At 37.2% G+C, this 23,441-nt stretch overlaps 1 protein-coding gene across 1 annotated transcript in view; it reads right to left on the bottom strand.

Moving 5' to 3' along the window:
* Window positions 1-23,441, bottom strand: part of hcn4 (hyperpolarization activated cyclic nucleotide-gated potassium channel 4) — a 74,405-nt gene that overhangs the window by 24,036 nt on the left and 26,928 nt on the right. Inside the window, exons 4-5 of the mRNA XM_008405614.2 lie at window positions 11,918-12,079; window positions 8,979-9,197 (exon numbers count right to left, since the gene is read on the bottom strand). Of these exons, the coding sequence (XP_008403836.1) occupies window positions 8,979-9,197; window positions 11,918-12,079 (381 nt within the window). The remainder of the gene's footprint in view (window positions 1-8,978; window positions 9,198-11,917; window positions 12,080-23,441) is intronic.

The raw sequence follows: 23,441 nt of genomic DNA, 5'->3' as shown, positions 1-23,441 counted from the left end.
AGGTATATATCAAGATTAGAATAAAAACAGTCCTTGGAGGGGCAATAATTATTCCTATTGAATAAACCTGAGACAATGGCACAGTTTCTTGGTATATTGTAAGGTTGATCAGTTGGTTTGTAACCRTAGAATAATTCAACATAGCTTAATTACAATATAGTATGATATGTTTTTTGAATTGCTGATGGCATACTTAATGATTTTATCTGTTTCACTGCAAAAGACTATGATTTGGACATTGAATAGTTTGCATCCACTATTTCAAACGGTTAAGTATTTTATAACACCAAGCATCTCAATATTATTTGCAGTCTATGTAGAAATTGAAACCTTAACCATGCATAATATAYTGTGAATAGTGTCTTCAACATTAAGTATGTTAATCTAAGAAAGTTAAACTTATCAGACTATTGACTTTTAGTAATGAACAAATAGTGATGATAGCATCTTTTGCCCRGAGCTCAAGAGAACTACTTCTCCATTTTCAACCATATCATAAAGCCTTTTATTTCCTTTGTATGRTGTTTCTCCAAATGGCTGGTCTTATGTCAGTTAGCCATTTATACAGTTCTTCTCTGCACCCCCAGCTCTTTTATTTTCCTTTCCCAATTCGCTTCCCTCTGAAGTAAATTTTCAAGCAGATGCAAATTCTTACCAAGCAAAACATGAATAATTCATTTCCCCAAAGACATGTCAGCCATTTAATTAGACTTTCTAAACATTTATTTTTTYCCTCTGTCTTCTTTTCCATCCACCTAAACTTTGAATCCCTGGACAAAGGATCTAGGTCCAACAAAACCCTCCCTTAAATCTCATCATAATCATCACCAAATCAGATGATGATTATCATAAGACCCAAGATAATTCAGCAGGAGACGACAACAATAAAATGTGTGACTGAGAAGAAAAAGACTGGACTTGGCCTTGTATTTAATGGACTGGTGAGTAATAACTCATAGTTTTGCTTTGCCAGTTTTGCTGTAYTTTCAGGAGGCTAAGAATAACAATAARGTGATTGATTGTTTCAGAAAATCCAATGGAAATAAACAGTCAACCTGTGATGTGCAAGTGTTCATTCGTCACGGTATTATTTCTCAAATGCAGAGCTGCAACATGTTTACGTGCCCCAGATGTCAACTTTAGCACTCTGTGTCTGTCTAGTAAGTYTACAACTTTTCAACAAGTTATTTTATTGCAAATGATAATAAAATGTTGCACCTTTTAAAAGTATWCATAATACTTGATCCTCTTTTGTCTTTACAACCACAAACCTTGATTGTATTTCATTAAAACTTTTTGTTACACTCAAATACAACAGTGCATAGTTGTGAATTAGAAGAAAATAATACAAATTAAAATTAGTTATACTAATAAAAATCTATAAAAAGCAATGCGCATATAAACTCAGATGTCCTGCTTTCATGTGTTCAGTAAATACAGTCCACCTGTTTGTGATTTAATTTGATTAAGCAAGTCAGAATTTTGATTGGGCCACCATATTTATGCACATTTTAACTTTTATCTGCATAAAATGTAATGCTAATTAGATATAAACATGTCACATTTGTGCAGTTCAGCAGGAATGCCGAGAAAGTCAGAATTTTGATTGGGCCACCATATTTATGCACATTTTAACTTTTATCTGCATAAAATGTAATGCTAATTAGATATAAACATGTCACATTTGTGCAWTGAGAGAGAATATGGGCTAAAAAGATCAACATTCRTATGTCAGAGTGTGCATAATTACTAGGTAGCTTCTATCATTCAGGCAAAATTGGGCAAAAACWAAAACTTATCTGACTTTGACAAGTCAAAAATTATATAAAAATAAAARWAWTTTACTGGCAATAGCACTCTAGCAGCCATCTTCCAGAGCTGCAATTGCATGAAGTATCCAGAAGTACAAAGCACACCAGTGCTCACAAGRTAAGAAAGGCTGGATCCCTTTCTTACCTTGTGAGAAAAGTAAGAAAGGGTTCTCTCCACTTGTTGAAGAGGAGAGATAARATCAAATGTCAATACAAGRCCAATAAAAATCTAACGACAGATTATTTGAAAGGTTTTTATAGACTGATTTGTGAAGGACTATATAGATGGGCTTGTGGCAGGATCACTAATGAGTGTAGTAGTGGTCCACTGACTCAGACTCTAGCAGGGAGGACTGGGCTATTAGTATGGGCTAAAGAAAGTATTAATAGTGATTCAGTTGGACTTAATGTCAACTGTCTGTTTTTAGAAAACATTTGCTTTTGTACTATAAGAAAAGGAAATAGTCTTTCATAAAGATTACTTCTTTTTATGCCTTGTAATGTCCGTTTCATGCATCAGAATGCGGCACTGCATGGCTAGCCAGTAAAGGTCTTGCGTACAAACAAATGACATTTCATTCATCATTTTCCTCATTTGACCTAAACCCTATCAAAAAATTGTGGGTACCCGGAGAAAAAAATAAAGAGGAAACTTATATTGAAAGGAAACAATCCATGTCTTTGAGCGGGGTCTAGGAGTCTGCTGTTGTTCCGATGCCAAAAGTTGATCGTTAACAGATCAGGAAACAGACTCCATACATTTAATCATTCAATGCTCTCCATCCAAACATGGAAAAGTTATGCCACAACTGGAAACCTACCAAGACTTGGTCATCCACCTAAGCTGGCAGGCCGGGTAAGAAGAGTATTTTTCAGAGAAGCAGCCAGGAGGCCCCAAAAAGAAATTCTGTAGACACTGGCAACTATCATCAATGAATGCACTGGACCAATCTGAGTTATAAGTAATGTTTACATCTTACCAGAGGCCATGTACATAAAAWGGTAATCTAATGGGAGACGGTTTGGTCAGATGAGGCTAAACAAAAMATACTAAATTGTGCATCATTCCCATAATTAAACATTAAGGAGCCACCGTCATACAATGACAAAGCTTTTTTTTTTCCAGCAGTGATGGTTAAGATTGTGACCGTCAATAAAAAGATAAAAGCAACAAAAATAGTTTACAMATTACTGACTCAGAAGGTTTGAATACATATTTAAGTCTCTATCAATCAGACCCTAAAATACTAAAAAAGGCACCTACTGTAAAGCTAAACCACAGCTCAGCTAATCAACAATATCCTTGCACTGAGGAATCTTGACTTAACCTCTACTGGGAACAGCCAAATCACTTCTGATCATAAAGCATGTGTTTTTCAGGTCTCAAACTGCCCCAGATCACTTTCTAGCTCTAAAAAGAAATGTTTTATTACTTTTGTAACTGGGTAACATGTCTTTCCTTTAGTACAACCACTGGAAGAAGCACTACCATAAAGTAAGAAAATAGATTCATATTAACAACTGTTTATTGCTTTCTCAGAGAGGCTTTACTGAGGGAATTGAATTAAGGGTATAAAARATCCCTACGGCCTTTAAACCCCCAAATAATCCGCTTTGGGCTTCTTATTAACTTTCCCCCAAAGATTAATGTTTAATTACAAAGTGTTAATTAGAGATGTAGAGGGTGGGCTTGCAGCATCCCATTGCCACTTACTTTGAAAACCATTTGGGATTGGCTTGCCACAACATGCCATCTCCTGGGCATCCTTGATTTAATCACCAATTGCCAACACCAAATATAACATCATTTACTTATATCCTGATATGGCTTTACTGTACATGGCAACAAGGAACACAAGTCACTTATAACTCATCTCATCTACATCTCTATGTATGATATTCATTACCACAGTGAAGAGCGAGAGAGAAAAATAAGCTATGTAGAGCTAGAGAGCTAGAGAGGCAGGCATACCCTTTGCTGTATATACAGTCACGTGTGCAGTCATCTTGAGCTCGCAATCTGGAGAGATGTAATTTTCTTTGTGTGATAATGGTTCTCAACGAGCCTGAGACAAGAGGGAGGGATTCCTGGGTGAATTTACCAGATGCTTAACCAATTACAACTAAGACTGCTCTTATTGTCTGACGTAATACAATTGTTTAGAGAGTAAAATACTTGTATGAATTCAACAAAGACGCCATAATCTTACTTGTGAGGCATTCCAGCAATTTGAAGCTATTTTTCTTTAATGCGAACCCTTTAAAATTCAGAGCAAAGCAAGAACTATAACTTAGTTAGATACAAAAAAGAACAACACTGAATGGGAATGTTTTAACCATTGCCTGACAAAGAAATCATAAAAAATGCTTTATTCATAATCTGTTGGATGATTTTGACAGAGGGTCTAAACACAGAGATGTAATGTTTCTATCCATCTTCTTTACACCCTTGTCCCTTAGTGGGGTCGGGAGGTGCTGGTGCCCATCTCCAGCTAATGTTCCGGRCAAGAGGCGGGGTTCACCCTGGACAGGTTGCCAGTCTGTCGCAGGGCAACACAGAGACACACAGGATGAACAACCAGGCACACACACACACATACCTAGGGGCAATTTAGACAGACCAATTAACCTAACAGTCATGTTTTTGGACTGTGGAAGGAAACCRGAGTACCCGGAGAAAACCCACGCATGCACAGGGAGAACATGCAAACTCCATGCAGAAAGACCGGGGCCGGGAATCGAACCCAGAACCTTCTTGCTGCTAGGCAACAGCTCTACCAACTGCGCCACTGTGCAGCCCGTGTAATATTTCAGTGATAAAGAATATGTTAGCTACTGACTGTCAGCTCCTGTGTAATTTTGAAAATTTGGTTCTAGTTTCATTTTTATTCTGTGTTCCTTTGTCTCTTTGATTATATCAGCCTTGTTTCTATTTTACCTCAGTTCAATTATTTGTGACTCTAGTTTATTATGTTYATTTCTTTATTGTGTCTAGTTATTTCTTGTTACCCTTAGTGTACTCTCCCTCGCCCCCTGTGCCACGTTTTTTCTCCCTCTCCTCTCACATGCCCCCCATTAGCTAATCARCCTAGGTCGTTTGTTCCAGTTTACCCTCACAGTATTTAAACCCTTCTCCTAGTCACACTCGTTACTGGTTCCTCCCTTCATTTTCCCCCTGGATTCCTGTTTTTGTTCTGATCTGGCTCCCTATTTTCTTTCTTTTTGAGTTTTTTTCATTAAAACATCCTTTACCACAAGCTGCCTCTGTTTCCCTGTAGGGGAAAATAGTGGCTATTGTTCTTAAGTCACTATATGAGACATTTGACTGTATGCGTGTAGTTATTCTCCACTTTAAAATCCCAGTTGGGCCCAAGCTTTAACTTCCTGGTTGATGTATTGAAATGTTTCTTTGCCATATTAATCCAAGTAAATCTCTTGAGTTCAAAAGAAATATTAAGAAAACCTTCTTATCATTCAGACATTTAGTAAGTAGAATAAAATGTATGTAACTGACATAAAACAGAAAAAGTGTATGAAAATATTTGATATCAACTAGATTTCTTAAAGTAACAAGTATGTTACATTTAAGTTTTTCTTTTGGTATATGATGATTTTGGGGCATATTGTTTTTTCTTGGTCATCACCCGCTCAGTCTATTAGACGTAAACTGACTTTGCAGCAGACAGAGAGAGACTGGCATCCCTACAGATTTCTTTGCTGACATGAGCCTTGATTGCTCCTGGGTTGTTCCTGAATATTTCAACTAGTTTCTTTTTACCTCTGGTGCCAGTTTGAGTAATATATTCAAAATTTATACCCAAATGGGAATTCCAACAGGAAAGTCATCCAAAACACACATCAGAAGTGGTTTGGGGAAAACAAAATGGGAATAAGGCAGGCTTTTTCCAAGCCCTTACTTCGACTAATTTAAACAAATGTCTGTATGCCGAACCCTTTGTTTAAGATATATAAATATGGAAAAGATTTGATAAAAATAAAGTCGACTACAGTGATTACTGAGACAAGACAAAATATCTCTGTCACTGAAACAATTTGAAGCTTAAACCAGTTGCAGCTCAATTTTTGTATCCTTTTTATTCAGATACATTTCAGCACTAACTTAAATTGAGTTGAGATACACGTGTAAGAAACTAAGTTTCAAACACAAAGTAGATGCTTTATTACTCCTCTGCTGGAATAGTGACAGTATTATTTGTTTAGCTGTTTGAAAATCAATTTATTAAAGAGATTTTTCATCTCGGTGTCGCCAATACCTCATTTTCTTCCAGATATTCGAGTGTTGGCTTTCTGCTTTGTTTAATAGATAACGTGTTGCCTCATCCAGAATAGTTCATTTGACTCTACTTGCCTGATGCTGAAAGCCTGAGACACTTATCACTCTGCGCTATATTTTAATAGAATTCTATTCACTTCGGCTCTGTAATGATAAGTTTCCCTATCTTTGAGAGAGAGAAATTTTCCCCCATCCTTTTCTTTCCACCATCTGTGCACTTGTGAGAATCCTTTACGGGGCTGATTTTCTTTGTAATCGTCCCTCACAGGGGTTTCATTGAAACCTTTCCCATCTAACTATAAAAGTAACCTGGATATCACCTCTGCATGCCAGCAGGACAGATGGTCTCTCATCTTGGCCGTATAGCCGTGAGAGCATTGTGTGCTATTTTTTTTTACGCCTCATTTACAGCGGATGAATACACAACCCCTGTCACATCAAAGCCAGCAGGAAGCATTAAAATTGGCAATGGTTTGCTTGGCTCATTAGTGATCCACTTTGACACGTCCTCGACTGGTTAAATTTTGATYWTTTTTACCTAACATACYGCTGATACAGTAGTGCAAGTTTGTGTTATCCCCTGCTGGGTTTTTTATGGTGGGTTATGCTTCACTTTGCTTTACATATTAAGGTTCTGCACCATACATACACTTTGATATTGCAATCTACTTTAAATGGGGAAGATGGAGAAGCAACAAGAAGAGGGCTCTGCTGTCACACACAGCTGAAAGAAGGGCCACCAGCAAAGTATAAAAAAAGGTGAGCATGGACAGTAAAATGCAGGAGATGGCAGTGTGGAGCTGAGGGTTTTAACATTGAGACTTGCAAAATTCATTCTGCAGAAATGATCTTTTTGCAGACATACACTGTGAAGAAGCATTGATGAGTTTTTTTCAGCATGGGGCTTATCCTGGGAACGAAAACCACATTAGTTCAGCAGCATATACAGATTGGTGCTGAGACAGGCAGCTGTTCAGTTAACATGGCAGCAGGGYAACTCTAAAGAGAGAAGCCGGCATGCGTACTAGATTGGATTGAGACGATTCCTGATTTTGAACATCAAGGTTATTTGATTTCCTATAAGGAGTTTTCAGTTTTGTAGGTGTTGAGACAAGAAAAAATCCATATCCTCATACTGTGATGAGTGCATTTGTCTGGTGTACATTGTCTTTTTTTGAAGTTCCACCACCACACACTTGTTACATCATCTGTTGTGATCCCCGGCCTGCCTCTTTTTCCAGCYCTCTTTCACTCCCACTCTCCCTCTTTCATTTAGGTGAGATTTCTTGAGCCTCTGCCTCCATTCTCTAGAGGTCACTCTCTTGTCTGCGCCTCACCACAGACACTGGGCATTGAGGTAGTGTATAGCTCAGCTCATTATCACCCATGCTGGGCCTACAGAGGGCATGTCACCATGGAACATGTTTGGGTCTTCACAGCCAGCCATCAGGACTTTCTTTTGTCTAGAAACACTGGGTGCCTTTAAATCTCAACTTAAAACCCACCTGTTTAGAGTTGCTTATGGCTAAATTAGGGTTAGAGTGCGGGTTTTGATGTCTTCCATGTTTTTATGTCTTTAATGTTTTTAATTTTTTCTTCTTTCTTTTCGACGTTTTAATGATGTAATGTTTTTTGGGTTTTTTTGTTTTTATTTTTATTTTGTTTTTTTTTATTTTTTTTAAATCTCTCTCTTTCTCACTGATTATTTCTGTTTTTATTTTAATTATGTAAAGCACTTTGAAATGCCTTGCTGCTGAAATGTGCTATACAAATAAAATTTGATTGATTGATTGATAGACAAAAACAGCCTCACACCAACGAAATGTTGGCCCTGGCTTTTAGCCTCAGTTCTTCTTGTGTTTGGTGGGCTGAGTTCAGTGAAAATGATTTTTTTTTTAGTTCGGTTAAAACAAAGCTACAACACAGGTGAAAATATAACTTACAATTTTATGGAAATCATGTTAGACTCCTTTGCACAAGTCATATAATGCTTTGCAAATGAATACATATTGCTCTCTCACATTTAACCCCCCCCCCCAAAAAACCAACCCAAAGAAGCTCATAATTATGATTTKTAACATTTTTTTCTGCATAAAAAAACAATGGTGCGTACTTGTATTATATCCATCTTAATTTTCTCTGACATCCAGTTCAACTGGTTGCGTTGAACCCAAAGTTATCTAATTAGTAAAAAACTGGTCACATCTGTGTTTCAGTATAAATACAGCTGTTCCTCGAACTCCTCAGATGACTTAGTAAGACAGTTCAAAAATAGATTTGTGGATTAGTTTAAAATTAAGCAAAATTAATTTTAAACTAAATTAAGTTATGGAACAATAAGTCAAGCTTTAAAAATTTTGTGGGGCACTGTTCTATCCATYATCAGAAAATATAAGGAGTACAACACAATTGTAAGTCAAGACAAGTTGGGTAACAAGAATATTTGGAGCATTAGAAACTACAGAGATTCGCAGTCAGGAGGGAGAATCTGTCAATGAGGCAGTTATTAACTGTGCRCAAATGCAGAAAAATCAAAAACCTTTTTTGCCTCTCCTTAATTTCAAAATTATGCTCCGCTTTGTGTTTATCTTTGGCTTAAATTCTTAATAAAWATCAAGAAGTTTTAAGGAGGCAACATCACAAAATGAAAACATTTGAAGGCTTTGACTGTTTTGCAATTTACTGTAAATCAGTATTGTGTTGCAGTGAAAGACTTTAAAAAGCAGAAAATACACAAAATGCACCATTCTGGCGTTGATACGGAGTACTGAAGTAGACACCTGGAATACCAAATATGTAATAAGAATGCAAAATGATGAGATAAACCTATGATTACTAAAGTAAAAAAAGCAAAATTAGTGATTCTGACTGACCTTCTCCTGGTACTGGCGCCGAGATGAGTCCAGCGATTGGATGAGTGCAGTAGCGTGCCCCACAAACATGGCGTAACAAGTAGCGCCCACAATCATGCTAAGGATGGTCAGCCAGACGTCTGTCATGCCCACTGGGGGGTACATGCCATACCCAATGCATAACATGTGGCTCATAGCTTTGAAGAGTGCATAGGAATACTGCTGTCCCCATGTGTCATTCTAGATGGAGCAGAACAGGACAGGTGAGTTAGGCTGAATACATTACAACACGTCCTAGCTTAGCCCGTCTCAAATGATGCCATTGATTGCACATGAAAGGTCAGTTTTTATCGTTACAGCTATTTGCCCACTTGGGGCAGAGACACTAGGGGCTGCAACTTTCAAACATCTTAGTTCAGTGGGAGCAGCTGGCAGGGTAATACAGACTTAACAATATACAAACATTTGGAGCCAGCAGACGTTTGGGCAGAAGCCTAAAACAGAGCCCTGAGAATGGGCACAAAGAGCGAGAGACATCGCAGGCTTGCATGAGAGAAAGTAGGTCAGCTATTTAGAAAAATGTGATTTCTCTGTGAGTTTTCTCATTTGTAGATAAATTGCCCCTTTTCCCTTAGAATCCCAATGGTGGTTCATGGCAAATCAATATCAACTCTCTCCTGGGGGTGACATGTCCAAATTGCTTTCAAACTCATTTCCACTGAAGAAAAGCTGAGACAGAGAGCAATTTTATTATTGCCTAGCTAAAATACATAAGGGGCAGTGTCCCTGCAATACAGCATCACAATTACCTTTAATTCACCAAAACTGTGAATTAAAATTAAAAGAACTGAGTCTGAATCAGCATTCCAGAAGTTTAGGGAAACTTTTAGGGGAGTAAATTGTGATTGTATCTCAAAATCATGTTATTATTGGTCTCTAATAGTCTAATAGACACAAAATCATTCTATGTGTTTAAAGCTACAAAAACATGTACAGTATGATGAACCCGGTAAAAGCCACTGGCCAAAATTTGTTGGTCTGCGAATTTTTTAGCACTTCAAGTGTAACTGAAGTGTTCACCTCACTAGATCCTTGACACACTCCAAGTACTTTTATTCTCAAATTTTCAAATTTTATACATTTCCACACTTTTCTTTTCACATTTCTTTGTAGATTTATTTTACATCAGTCTGTCCAAATCTGCACTGTAGATATACAGTTTAAATACTCCTATGATACCTTATTTTACATTTTTCAGTACTTTTTTTGAACAGTTAGAAATCCTCTTAATGATAGACTACTTGCATTTACATAACATAAAATGTTTATATAATGTCAAACTAAAGTCATGAAATCCACCACAAAGGATGAATCATCTTCAACAGGCTCTCTTTGTTTTTATTGCCATTTCATTTGTTTTATTTTAGGCATTCAGATGATGGGTCAAGTGAGGGATCAGTGTTTATGTATTTTGTTCCAAATTTTGCATTGGGGTATCAAAATATGACATTTCACAAAATACAATTTTAAAATCAGAGAGTGAAACTTGAAAAACCTTCTATGAGTACCATAAGTCATAAAAAATAAAGGCAGTAAGAAAATGTCATCTCATCAAAATGTAAAAAAATGTTTTAGATATATCTTATTTTTAAAAAAAAGTTGTGTAAGTTTTTTCAACAATATTTATTAGAATAAAATTATCACATATTTTGGTTTCTCAGTGTAAACATGCAGGCTGCTCAATAGCAAATGAAAAGGAGCATTGAACCAAATCAACATAACATTTTCAATTTAGTTGTATGTTATTCCAATGAAATGTAATCAAAAAGATACAAAGTAGTTTCTGGTCTGATGTAAAGTAATGACACAGTGCCTGAACAGCAACTCTCACCTGAGTGCGCATCTCTGCGCAAATGAATGGAAATATGGCTAAAATTAGATCAAATCTGAAACATCTCGGGGGAAGAAGTTTACAACTTGCGCCTATTGTGCTGTTTGAACATGAGCGAAGCAGACTCAGTGAAACAAGTGAGCCTGTCATGAAAGCAGTGAGGCATGGTGAATCAAGAATATCACAGCTTGAGAGACGTAACTATTCATGTCACATCCGTTCTGGTACAGAGAGTTTAACTACRGCAGCTTAAGAGGCGTTGCTTTACCAAAATACTGTATCACTCTGCATGTAATGAATCTATCTAATCTAAATAGTATCAATGAAAAAAATACACTTCTAATTTGGTGATATGAACCTGAATTAAACTGGGATTCTTAGTTGTTTTGAAGTTGTCTTTCCCTGTTCCCTGGTGAAATGTCACCAGGGAACATATTCACTGATTCAGTCTTTGATTACCTTACAAAGTCCTGATAGCTCTTATATTGACATGCGTATTGATAAGCTATCAGTCAGGGATTCATTTGCCCTGCTGTCTGACAAGATATATGTTGATTTACAGTGAGGCCTCGTCATCTTTAACTCAAGAACCAGACAAATATTCAGAGTAACACTCATTGCTTATGAGGCTGTCAGGCGAAAAAGGAAAAAAAGTAGGTGAAAACCGCTGAAAAAGAGCTCTGTGGCAAGGAAAGTTTTTGCAATAATCAATTTYAAGGGCATTTTATAAAAAAATAATAAAGTGTAGGCACAAGCACAGCTCACTGCTAACTTATATTAACAAAAGCTGTCAATTTTCATGAATATATATTCTAGAAACACAWTTTTTTTCAGCAAAGTGGCCCCGAGCCCCTGAAAATTTAGTCATCAGCAAATTCAATAAATGTCTACCAATGTAGCAGATAAACCTATTTAATTTAGGTTTAACATGACAGATATGCATTGCGGTCTTTCCCAGGAAGCTAAAGGGGTTTTAGTACAGTAATTACTGGAGGTGATGAATAAGATAAGACAGAAGTGTAATCTGATTTGAACAGGCCATACAAGTCTGTGCAGGAAGAGCACTTACCACCATCTTATTTTTGGAAACCCAGCAGTCAGCTGGGAAGTCCTGCAGCATGGGCACCAGGAACTGCAGGCAGCCATCCCAGTGGCACAGCAACAGCATCATACCGATGAGGTTGACTATCCGCACCATGGCGCTGGCCAGGTCATARGTCATGTGGAAGATCTAAAAGAGAATAGAAAAGCAGGGGATGAAGAGACCATCATTTCTTTTTCCCACAGCATAAATAAAATTTCTCACACAAGTATTCGTACACCTTGAACCTTTCAACATTTTGTCATATTACAACCACAAACTTCAATGTATTTCACTGGGATTTTGAGAGAGTGCATATTTGTGAAAYTAAGTGAAGGTGATTTTTCGCAAAGAAAGATTTAAAAAATATTGTATGCATTGTTTTTCTGCTCCCCASGRCCAATACTTTGTAAATGCAGTTACAGCTTTCTGGGGTATGTCACCAACACCTTTGCACATCTTGAGATGRAAATGGAGRGAATGTATMATTTTCAAATGGATTTGGGTCTAGAGTTTGACATGGCTTGGGAYAAACTGCAAACAAGATGCATGACTTTCTTTCAAATTTCTTTTGTTACTATTCTTTCATTCAGGCCAGGTTTGTGGAACCTATCACTACAATATCCCTAAAATGTCCTGTCACTAATTTCTCCCACCAGAGCTCTTCTTTTCTCCAGATTCCTCTTGAGTTAAATGTCAAAACTTACTCACCCAAGGGTTTTAATATCTTTGTTTTCATCTAATCTGTGAAATGCTTCATGCCAATGTACCTCTCAAATCCTCCAGAGTTAACATGTTCAGTTGCAATTGTGTCTTACTGTTTCCTGTTTCTGAAGAACGAGCGAGGCAGCAGAAGTGGCTGCCCATCACTGCTGACCCACCAACAGGAGAGTGCTGTGGGTTAAGGTCGAAACACTGATCTGATAACACAACCTTCTGACTAAAGGCTGCAGCCACTGTTAGGCAATGATGCAAGGGGAAGAATCCCAGAATGTATCCAATCACTATTGTCTTTTAATATAATAAKTATACTCTACTTTGTGTTGGTCTATTAAATAAAATCCAAATAAAATTATGTTTGTGGCTGAAAYACATCAAAATGGGGGGAAAAAACAAGGTATGAATACTTTTGAAAAGCATCACCCATCATTAAGCAAGACTTTCTTTTTGTTTCCATCTCAACACGCAACATAAAATCCCATAGGTCTGTTTTTGCAGATGGATGCTGATGCTTGAATTAACCAGCGGGAAAGTAAACCTGCAGAAAAAAATGCTGTTTAACAAGAAACGAGCTAGTGAAAGCAGATGTTGCAGGTGTGGAGAGTACAGTTGGGACCAGAGCTTTACCTTCAGGGCTGCTGAATCACTCTTATCATCAGCTGCTCAGCAAAGCCAGATAATAGTACAAGTAGAGGTGCCTGTGCTCCTTGGGTGATTGCTTTTGCTGGGTTTGTTAATCCTTCTGATAAACATGCTCATAACGCGCTGCAGGACCTCTAGACTTTAATGGCCTAGACCATTCAAAGGCTTTTAATCCCATTGAAKACCATGGTGTGCACCGCTAACCACTCTGCTTCTTATTAAAATCCACTCACTGCCTTTAAAGGGCTTGTGAGTGAGAGGGGATATTCCACCTTCACTTTGTTGCTCRGCGGTAGGTGATAATCATGAAGGAAGGAGAAAATGTCCTCAGAACAGTCGTTTAATCTCAGTGCCCGTGCCTTAATGACTTGGTTATTTTTTATTTCCAGCTTAATAAAAAGCTGTTTTTAAACAATTAAATAACTTCCTAGCAATAACAAACTGCTTTGACTCCTTCCAGTCTGGTTTTCATGCTCACCACAGCACRGAGACGGCCCTTGTAAAAGTGTTCAATGACATCCATATAAATACAGACTGTGGGAGAACCACAGTGCTGGTTCTGTTGGACCTCAGTGCAGCTTTCGACACTGTTGACCATGACATTCTACTGAATCGACTGGAGAGTTGGGTCGGACTCTCCGGTCCAGTGCTCAACTGGTTTGAATCTTACATAAAGAACAGGGATTTTTTTGTTTCAATCGGAAACTTCTCATCAGAGAGGTCAAAGGTCACATGTGGGGTACCCCAAGGTTCAATCCTAGGACCCCTTCTTTTCAATATTTATATGCTCCCACTGGCTAAGGTTATAATAGGACATAGGATGAGCTACCACAATTATGCGGATGATACACAGCTCTACATCACGATGTCACCAGGTGACTCTGAACCCATCCAATCACTGAATAGATGCTTAGAACAGATCAATGTGTGGATGTGCCAAAACTTTCTCCAGCTGAACAGAAGCAAAACTGAAGTTATTATCTTTGGACCTAAAGAGGAGTGAACCCGAATAAACGCACAACTTCAGTTATTACAACTAAAAACCAGCGATCAGGCCCGAAACCTGGGAGTACTGATGGACTCTGACCTGAACCTTCAGAGCCACATCAAGGCAGTCACAAAGTCGGCCTTCTATCACCTGAAGAACATCTCTAGGATTAGAGGACTTATGTCTCAGTGCGATCTAGAGAAACTCATCCATGCGTTCATCTTTCGCCGCATTGATTACTGCAACAGCGTCTTCACAGGTCTGACTAACAAATCAATCAAACAGCTGCAGCTGATCCAGAACGCTGCTGCTCGCGTTCTGACTAAAATCAGGAAGATAGAGCACATAACACCAGTTTTAAAGTCCCTACATTGGCTCCCTGTAGCTCAGAGAATAGACTTTAAAATATTGATGTTAGTTTATAAATCACTGAACGGTTTGGCACCACAATAGCTTAAAGATCTGTTATTGTTGTACCAACCGTCTAGACCCCTCAGATCTTCTGGTTCTGGTCTGCTCTGCATCCCCAGAACCAGAACCAAATGAGGAGAAGCAGCATTCAGCTTCTATGCACCACAGATTTGGAACAAACTTCCAGAAAACTGTAAAACAGCTGAAACACTGGGTGCCTTTAAATCTCAACTTAAAACCCACCTGTTTAGAGTTGCTTATGGCTAGATTAGGGTTAGAGTGCTGGTTTTGATGTCTTCCATGTTTTTATGTCTTTAATGTTTTTAATTTCTTTTTATTTCTTTTCTACGTTTTAATGATGTAAAGCCCCCCGAAAAACGTCCTAGTTAAACGGCGTTTAACTAAAGTTCTATGGGGTTTAGAGTCCCAGTTGACGGAGTTTCAACTAAAAACCTTGAGGTTGGAGTCTTTGTCAAACGGTGTTTTTGACTAAAGTCCCTGAGGGTTAGAATCCCAGTTAAACGGCGTTTAACTGAAGTCCTAAACGGGTGCGGGTTTTAATGTTTTTATTTTTTTATTATTATTATTTTTTATTTTTTTAATCTCTCTCTCTTTCTCACTGTTTATTTAATGTCACATGCTGTTTTTATTTTAATTATGTAAAGCACTTTGAAATGCCTTGCTACTGAAATGTGCTATACAAATAAAATTTGATTGATTGATTGATTAATCCCCGCAGATGTGAACGAGCATCTGTGGTTGTGTAAAGCATTTCTAAGTGAGGGTTCTGCTGCAACATTGAATCACATTAATTTATTTCTGGCTATCACCTGAGAAGTGCTTTCAGAAACCTGAACACTTGAAATAGAGCCCTCATTTTCCACATTTTTTGTTCAAAGGTACATGCAAAAAGTACTCTTTTTCTCAGGTAGCCGGCCTCTTCTGTAACTTTGATAAATAAGTCAATGCATCTAATATGCTGTGTTGTGTGATGTCTAAATTCCTCAAGGTGTTGTAATGGAATTCCATAACATTAAAGTGTTAAACTCCCTCAGTGGTAAATGAATAAAATATGAAGTGCCCCTCTCCTGAGTCGGATATATTTTTCATTTGTGAAGTCATAAAAAACACACACTGTTTTTAAATCTACGACAAAAATGTTACATAAACTTTTACTCCTAGATAAAACACCTTTTTTTTTAAGTCAAAAAAAGTATTGATTTTTGTTCCTGGACTTGAAATATTTACGTTAGTTAAAATAGGCAACATTATTTGGTTAATGTGGCCATTTTTTATTTGATTAATCAGCTTTTAAATGTAACCACTTAAACGTATTAGAAATACATTTTAAAATGTGAATGAACACATTATTTAATTCCCTTTTTAAATAAGAAGTTCAATATCTTGCCTAAAATGAAATAACATAGATTTCCTTTAGTGCACGCTTGTAGGAAAGGATGCATGTGTAGCTAAAAATACTCTTAATATCAACATGTGAAAGGCTCAACCTTTTGTTGTTTTAGCATCAATATAGTTAAGGGCTAATCTGTTGACAACTTATTGGATTAACTGATTAATAATTGGATAGCAAAATGTTCTTAATATGATATGTTTAACCGAATTTGAACTAGGTAAAGCTAAACATATAGGATTATAAAGGAGTGCTGAGTAGAACATATTAACAAAAAGAACGTTTTTCCTCWTAGAAGCAAAACGTGTATATTTTTTGAACAGTTTTAGCTTAATTATTGCTCTGGGTGTGTTATTATTTCAGAAAATAGCCATTTCCTCAGTCTGTATGCGCTAGTTAATGACTGATTGATAGTTAAATTAGTTGAGGATTATTTTAATAATTGGTTCGTCACAATTAAAGCGATTAGTTGTTTCAGCCCTACATTGTTTTCATATATCTTTCAAGAATAAACTAATACTTGAGCTAAGAGCTGTTTCAAAGAGATGTTTCAAATGGATGGATTCTGTTGTTACTGAATTAATTCTGGCTCCCTTTCCATATCTTGCTGTTATACCTTCTTAGAAAATGCTTCAAGCTATGACCAAGATACTTTCCGGCCGTGTCTGTTTAACTTCTGCAGGGACCACACCAGGGAATAAAGGGGTGGGAATAAAGTCAAACTATGCTTCTGAGTCACCAAGTGAGGTAGTAACACTGCCAATTTGTTTGACTTATTAAAGGGTAAGCCGGTTTCACAGCTTCATAATATAACTTAGAGAGGACAGATGGTCTGTGCGACTAACTGGCTGTGGGACTGAATCAAAGCACACAGGACTGTCACAATTTAGGGAGACATTTGGCACACATCAGTTCTCACCATTAACAGACACACACTGTCTGTTGGATAGAGCTGAGGTGTGTGACAACATAACAGATCACTGGATTTCAGCCATGTGTCGTTTCTTTAGGGGTGGTGATGCTTGAAAATAGAAAAAAAAAAAAGGAAAGCAAAGGTCTGTTGTAAGCTGGAGCGTCTGTCGATGACTAGGCATCATATTTTTCAAATTATGTTCCAATTTTATGTATGGCTGTCTATATAAGTTCCACTACATACCATTTAGTAGTTCACTTAAACAGCTCATGTGGGATGGCTCAGGAGAAGAGCGGTTGTCTTAAGAAGACTGTTAGTCTGATGCCCACTTCCTGTGTATCCGCCTATACATATCCCCACAGATGTGTGTTTGTGTTTTTGGGAGTGTGGATGAGAGTCTGACTTGTAGTATAAAAAGCACTTTAGAGGGTCAGTAAGAAAAAGTGATAAAAGTTCTGTCCATTAAACCAGCATGGATCTCCATTGCGGCCAGCTCCACCGATGAGGAATGAATGACCAGCAGAAGCTTAAAGGAGCTCAGTCGGTTGTGACAGAAACTTTACAAATCTACCCATTACCAAGCTGTTAAAATATTAATAAATATATGTCTGCATTCGATCAGAATTTTTTTAAATTAAATAACTTTGAACATCTTTACAAATTTATGTAATTTAGCAGAATACAGTTAAAAATGACTGAATTGTTCGATAAAATATTATTTAAGCACACAGCTGTTACCTCAAAGGTTGTATTTCTTGAGTCTAGAGGGCCACATGAAAACTTCTGGTGAGATGGATTTGGGCTAAAGTTGGACATGTGTTTTAAACTAGTCTGTTACTTCTTAATACCTTTTACACCTCTTCAAAGGTGTTTTTTTTTCTTTTGTTACACTTTATGATCCTCAAACCAATTTTTATTATAGTTTGTGAGCATAAACTATAAATTAATTGAAATACTACGTTTTCTTGTATTAGCCAAACACAGGCATAATTGTTGTCAGATCTGGAGAATCAAGAAATCTCTTTCATCGAGACTCTCTGACAACATAAAGTTTACTCCAGTGAGAACCATTATTCATAAATGGAACAAAATGAAACAACATTGAACCTTCAGACCAATGAGTCTCTAGTCCAAAACTGCAAAGGTCAGTGTTCTTGATTCAACAGTAACAAAAAGGGCAAAAATTAGGGTTGCAACATATATTGGCACTAACATCAGTATTGGCTGATATTAGTTATTTTTTATCATATTGGATTTGATCTGATAAATAACAGTAGGCTGACAATAATAACCAATATTTATTTCCATCTTTGTTGCCATTTGTTTCTGAAGAGGGAATAGAGGTTGGTCATGTTGTGTTTGCTTGGTCATGTGACAGTGAAAATGATGTAGGACAGGATTGTGGAGTGCTTAACTGAAGCAAAGAAGCAGTGGTGAAATCAGCTGTGTGGTCTATCTTTCAAAGCGTTGAAAGGTAATAAAACATGTATAGATATATAACATGTTGGTGAATATAGGTTAATATTGCATATTAAAATTGGCTCAAATTTTCAAAACTGCATCCCTTGTAAAAACGGCCTCCATGGATCAGTTCAAAGGACAAAACCATTATTATAACCTAAAAGGAGCTTCTTACAGCGATTGCCTCTTTGTGGTGTGCAGTTTTCCCTCAAACTTGTCAAGATACTGGCAATAATTACCAATAAGGAGTCAGAGCCTTTCTAAAATATATTATATTTCTACATGTCTGGAGGCAGAGGTGAAATAACTCACTGCTGTTCAACATTAACTCTTTCTACCTTCCTATTTTAGCTGTACCCTCAAAAGATCTCTACCATTTTGCCATTGTGTGAAGAATAAAGCCTATGGAAACGGAGACTGTTAATGCTATGCAAATCTCTGCTGTGTAACCCAGACTATGTCTCGGTGTAGGAAGGTGAAAGCTCTGTTTCTATTCACAGCTGTAATCAGTTCTAATACTGCCCTATCCAGCAGGCACACTCTCTTTGTTTTGTAAAATAAAAATAATTTAAAAAAAAGTTTGACTTTTTGAAGCTCAAGAATGAGAGACCTGCAAATGGAAAAGCTAAGCAAAACCTATGTGTGAACACAACTGCAACAACACCTATCTGTATTCAGTTTGTGTATTCATGAGAATGCAATAAAGAACATGGCGGCACATAGATGATGATGGATTGCTGACTACTTTCTTTTAATTGATAAGAACACAGGGCGAGCATGGCAACATTAGCACCAGCATAAACAGGCAAGCTTTGATTGATGAGGCCACTGACACAACACAGCAGTTTGTGAAAGGAAATGCTTAGGCATCGTCACAGGCTCTGCTGCTGTTTGATTGGCTCATTCTGTTTTTTTGTGGTTGTGGTGTGTGGATGCGTGGGGGGTTTTGTCAAATTTTAATGAAACACCTGGGATTATGTAACTTGCTGTCTATGTAATTTTGTGTAAGGATACGACAAATAAAACAGCTATTGTGTTCTTGAGTCAATCGAGATTGGCAAAATAATTTGCTTATTAAAAAAATACCAATCCAATTTATACACCTAGCTGCTACATCTCTACTGTTGCGATATGTTTGTACAAGCCTTCAATTTAAATAACTTGCTGAAGAAATGTTCACAAGACAAAAAAAAGATGATTTAATACTGAGGAAGAGAAACTAATCTCTGACTTAACGAAGCAGCACTGAGGCTCAGGCAGGCATTCAGTGGATGAAGGCGGCTGCTGAGTCATCGCAAACAGATGGACTGAGAAGATTGTGGTCCAGGTGAGAGAATAGCTGCATATGCCACGTGTGGTGCTGATGGTGGCTGACCAGACACACTTAATATAATGGGATGCTACGGCATCTGGTGTCGGCTGCTCTGCTAATGATGATAAATGATTATCAGGATGGTGTTTTAAGACAGAACAGAGAAAATTCTTTACTTTTTTCTGAAACCACAAAATTTTAAAACGTCTTATGTCTGACTGTATTTTGCATAGCTATTTTTTGTTATGACTTTAATTTAGCTACATTTTTGTGTATTTAAATGTTGTTTCTTTGTACCTGAGTTATCAGAAGTGTAGAGCCTGGTACACATATTTGTATTTTTCTTACAAGCCAGCAATGCTTTTTATTAAATCCAAAACGGCAACAACACATTGTACTCCTGACTATGTTTTCTTCTTTTCAGCTTCTTCTTTTCATCTCAGTTAATTCTGCATGCAGAATGTATTGAGCTCTGGTATTAGAGCTCATAATAGTTACAAATATTGAGTAAATTAAGCAAGTTTTTAGTATTTAAAAAAAAGAAAAAAAAGATGTTTGGAATAATCTAATTATAACAAGATAAAAAACACTTTCTTATGAAAATGAGACATTTATTTAAACAAAAATAATTTATTGTTAAAAAGAATCTTTGTTAATGGCTTCCATAATAGTTCACTCTTGCCATATCCAACCTTGAAATGACAGATGTGTTCATAAGGATGGATATTTCCATCTGTTTCTGTGTTTCTGGTTGATCATTTACATATAAAGAAAAATAACTGCACAACAACAGCTAACTATCACAGTCTTTATATCATTGTCCTATCAATATGTGTTGTCTTGATAATATTAGTCTAAAGGAAACACAAGTGTGCCTCATCATAGTATAGTAATTCATTTTTATAAACCCTTAAATTAAATCGCCTCTTGCCACCTTGGCACCATCCGCTGGCCAAATGAGAAAAAAAATATATGAAGAACTGCAGTTTCATGATCTTCTTTTGGCAAGACACAATATATAATGCCTAATTGTGAAGTGGAAACAGTATGATTTTGTGTAACTGAAAAGTGTGGAGTGCATTTGTATTCAGTCCACAAAATGCAGAGCAACCACCTGCAGCCATACCAGAATCCATCTGTGTGTAATTTAATTGAAGTATAAATCATCTGTTCTCCGTCCTCTGTGTTTGATGTAGAGAATTAGTGAACAAACAGCATCATACAGATCAAGAAACACAATACGTAGTTCAAATATAAAGTTGTGAAGAAACTTAGAAGTAGTTAAATTGCAAATAGTGTCAATCCAGAAAGCATCGTTTAGTCCAACGTCTAAAGAGTGTGCTACGACTCAAAACTAAACACAACAAGACAGCCAGCCTAAACTGAAGCAAAGAGGTTTATGGCAATGGAGGAGCTGGAAGGATTCACAGCTCAGGTAGGTTGAACAGAATAACAACAAATATACAGTCAGAGCATCAACGGAATGGTTTAGGTCAAACTGTATGACTCAGTAAAAAACTCAGACCTAAACCCAATTTAGTTTTGTGGTGATAAGTTTATTTTTCACAGATGCCTTCCATGGATGGGCAAGTACAATCGCTCCCTGAAAGCACTACACTGGTGGTCATATACTAAAAGACCTGCAAAGAAAGTATTGGCTCAGTGAGGATATACTAATGCATAGCACAGTTTTCCTATTTCTGATTGTAAAAACCTTAATAAAACCATGAATTCGATTTCTTCCACTTCTTTGTATCGATTTATTACACAAAATTCCAAGAATTGACAAAATCCTTGAGGCAACGGTAAACTCAACAAAAGGTTAGACCTTTCACAAATAGACTACAATCTGTTATTTTGACATTTCAACATTCTAAAGCAATATTCTACCTTTCTGAATTAGAACTTCTCCATGTGTAATGTCTGCGAAAGGAATAATCACAGAAATTAAAATATGTTATATTTAGCTGCATTTCCTATACTTTTGTCAGGCAATGCTCACATGGTTAGTTAGGAAAGTCCTCATCATTTCTTTGAAAAATTTCCATAGCATTCAGAGTGAAGAAGACAAAAAACAGCATAAACTCATGTATACCTTAGTTTTAATTTCAAACATCCAGTGTAATGGTGGATCCATGGAGCAGACTTTAGTCAGGGGTTAGATTTCCAACTGTAAATACCTCTTTGTAAATGCCACGCTCATGCATTCTGTCACTGTGAACCAGACACATGTGGAGAATGAGAAGCAGGCCTGGGAATGGACCACAGGGAACACCCTTCCATCATCTGTCTAAACAGGCCTGGAGGGCTCAAATCACAAAACCCACTGACTCCACTCCAAACAGGGATGCAGCAATGGGTTTGCGCTGGATTACATATCGGGATGTAATAGTTTTTTTTAAGCAAGTCCATTGTGGGTATTCACACAAAGCTCATTCAGAGTGTTGAGGAGCTGTCACTGTAGCTGGAAAGCCTCATTGTCAACTCAATAATAGCCCATTAGGTCTATTATTGCTGTTTTGCTTATCTGTGAAAGACCAGTCCTTGGCTAAGGTAACGGGTCACTGAGTGGGGAGCTGATTAGCTGATTTTTCTTATTTAAATATTTTTGTATGGATTTACTGGGTGGAAACGAAAGGCTCTTCAATTTCTCTCTGTGGACACAGTGGACTTTTAGAGCAGCATTTCAATGTGTTGTTTGGTTCTTCATAGCTGAAGCACAAAGACACCTGGGTGAGCAGCACCACACATCTCAACTAACAATAATGACTATGCTGATGAAGACAAATGGGATGTGCTGCACAAGCTATCCTTTAAACACATGAAGACATTTTACTGAACATTGTATCGTCAACTAAAGAGCTTGTGGAAAGTTTTGATAGCTTTACTTTTTCACATTGTGTCATGTTGAACTCTCAACACACAATGTATTGTATTTTATTGAGATTTTACGTAGTAGCATGGATCAAAGTAGCTTGGCACGTGGATACATGTATTCAACTCCCCTAAATCTATACTTTAAAGAACCTTTAGAACCATTTAAAGTTGCCAATCTTCTCTCTACTACCTTTGCTCATCTAGAGACAAGAGACAATTTTGATCATTCTTATTTTAAAATGCGTAAATCTCAAGAAGATTGGGTCTGTAGTGAGCAACTGTTGTCAGGTTGTTCACTAACCTGAAAACTTCAATTGGTTTAGTCTCAGTTAAAAACAATGACCCCTTTATTGGTGTCTGACAAAATGTAGTAAAAATGTCAAAGGACGTGTTCAGTGGTTTTCAGTAAAGGGTCGTCTTCTGATAATTTTTTTGTTTGTGATATTTATCACAACAATTCAGTCCAATTTTGGATTGGAGGAAGTGTACATTTGATCTCAAAGTTCTGTAATGAGACAGGCTGTCATGCGGTGCTTTTCTCTTTTAGAATCTGACTGTTCTCATATCCATCGGCATTTCTTCCCTCCATCTTTTGTCTTGTCACGCAAACTTTTCTAAAAGCTTGCTTAAGGCAGCATTTACTGAGTTGGCCAGTCGAAACGTTTGTGCTGTGGGCTTCGGGCAAGGAAACCCCTCTGAGCTTAGTCATTAGTGGACTGCCTTAAATCTGATTTAACGAGATGACTAATCTCACCCAAGTCAGCAACACCAATGAGG

This window comes from Poecilia reticulata, linkage group LG3 (genome assembly GCF_000633615.1).
Source record: "Poecilia reticulata strain Guanapo linkage group LG3, Guppy_female_1.0+MT, whole genome shotgun sequence".
Taxonomy (NCBI): domain Eukaryota; kingdom Metazoa; phylum Chordata; class Actinopteri; order Cyprinodontiformes; family Poeciliidae; genus Poecilia; species Poecilia reticulata.
Note: the sequence above shows the minus strand (reverse complement) of the source record. Positions and strands in the feature narration are given on the sequence as shown.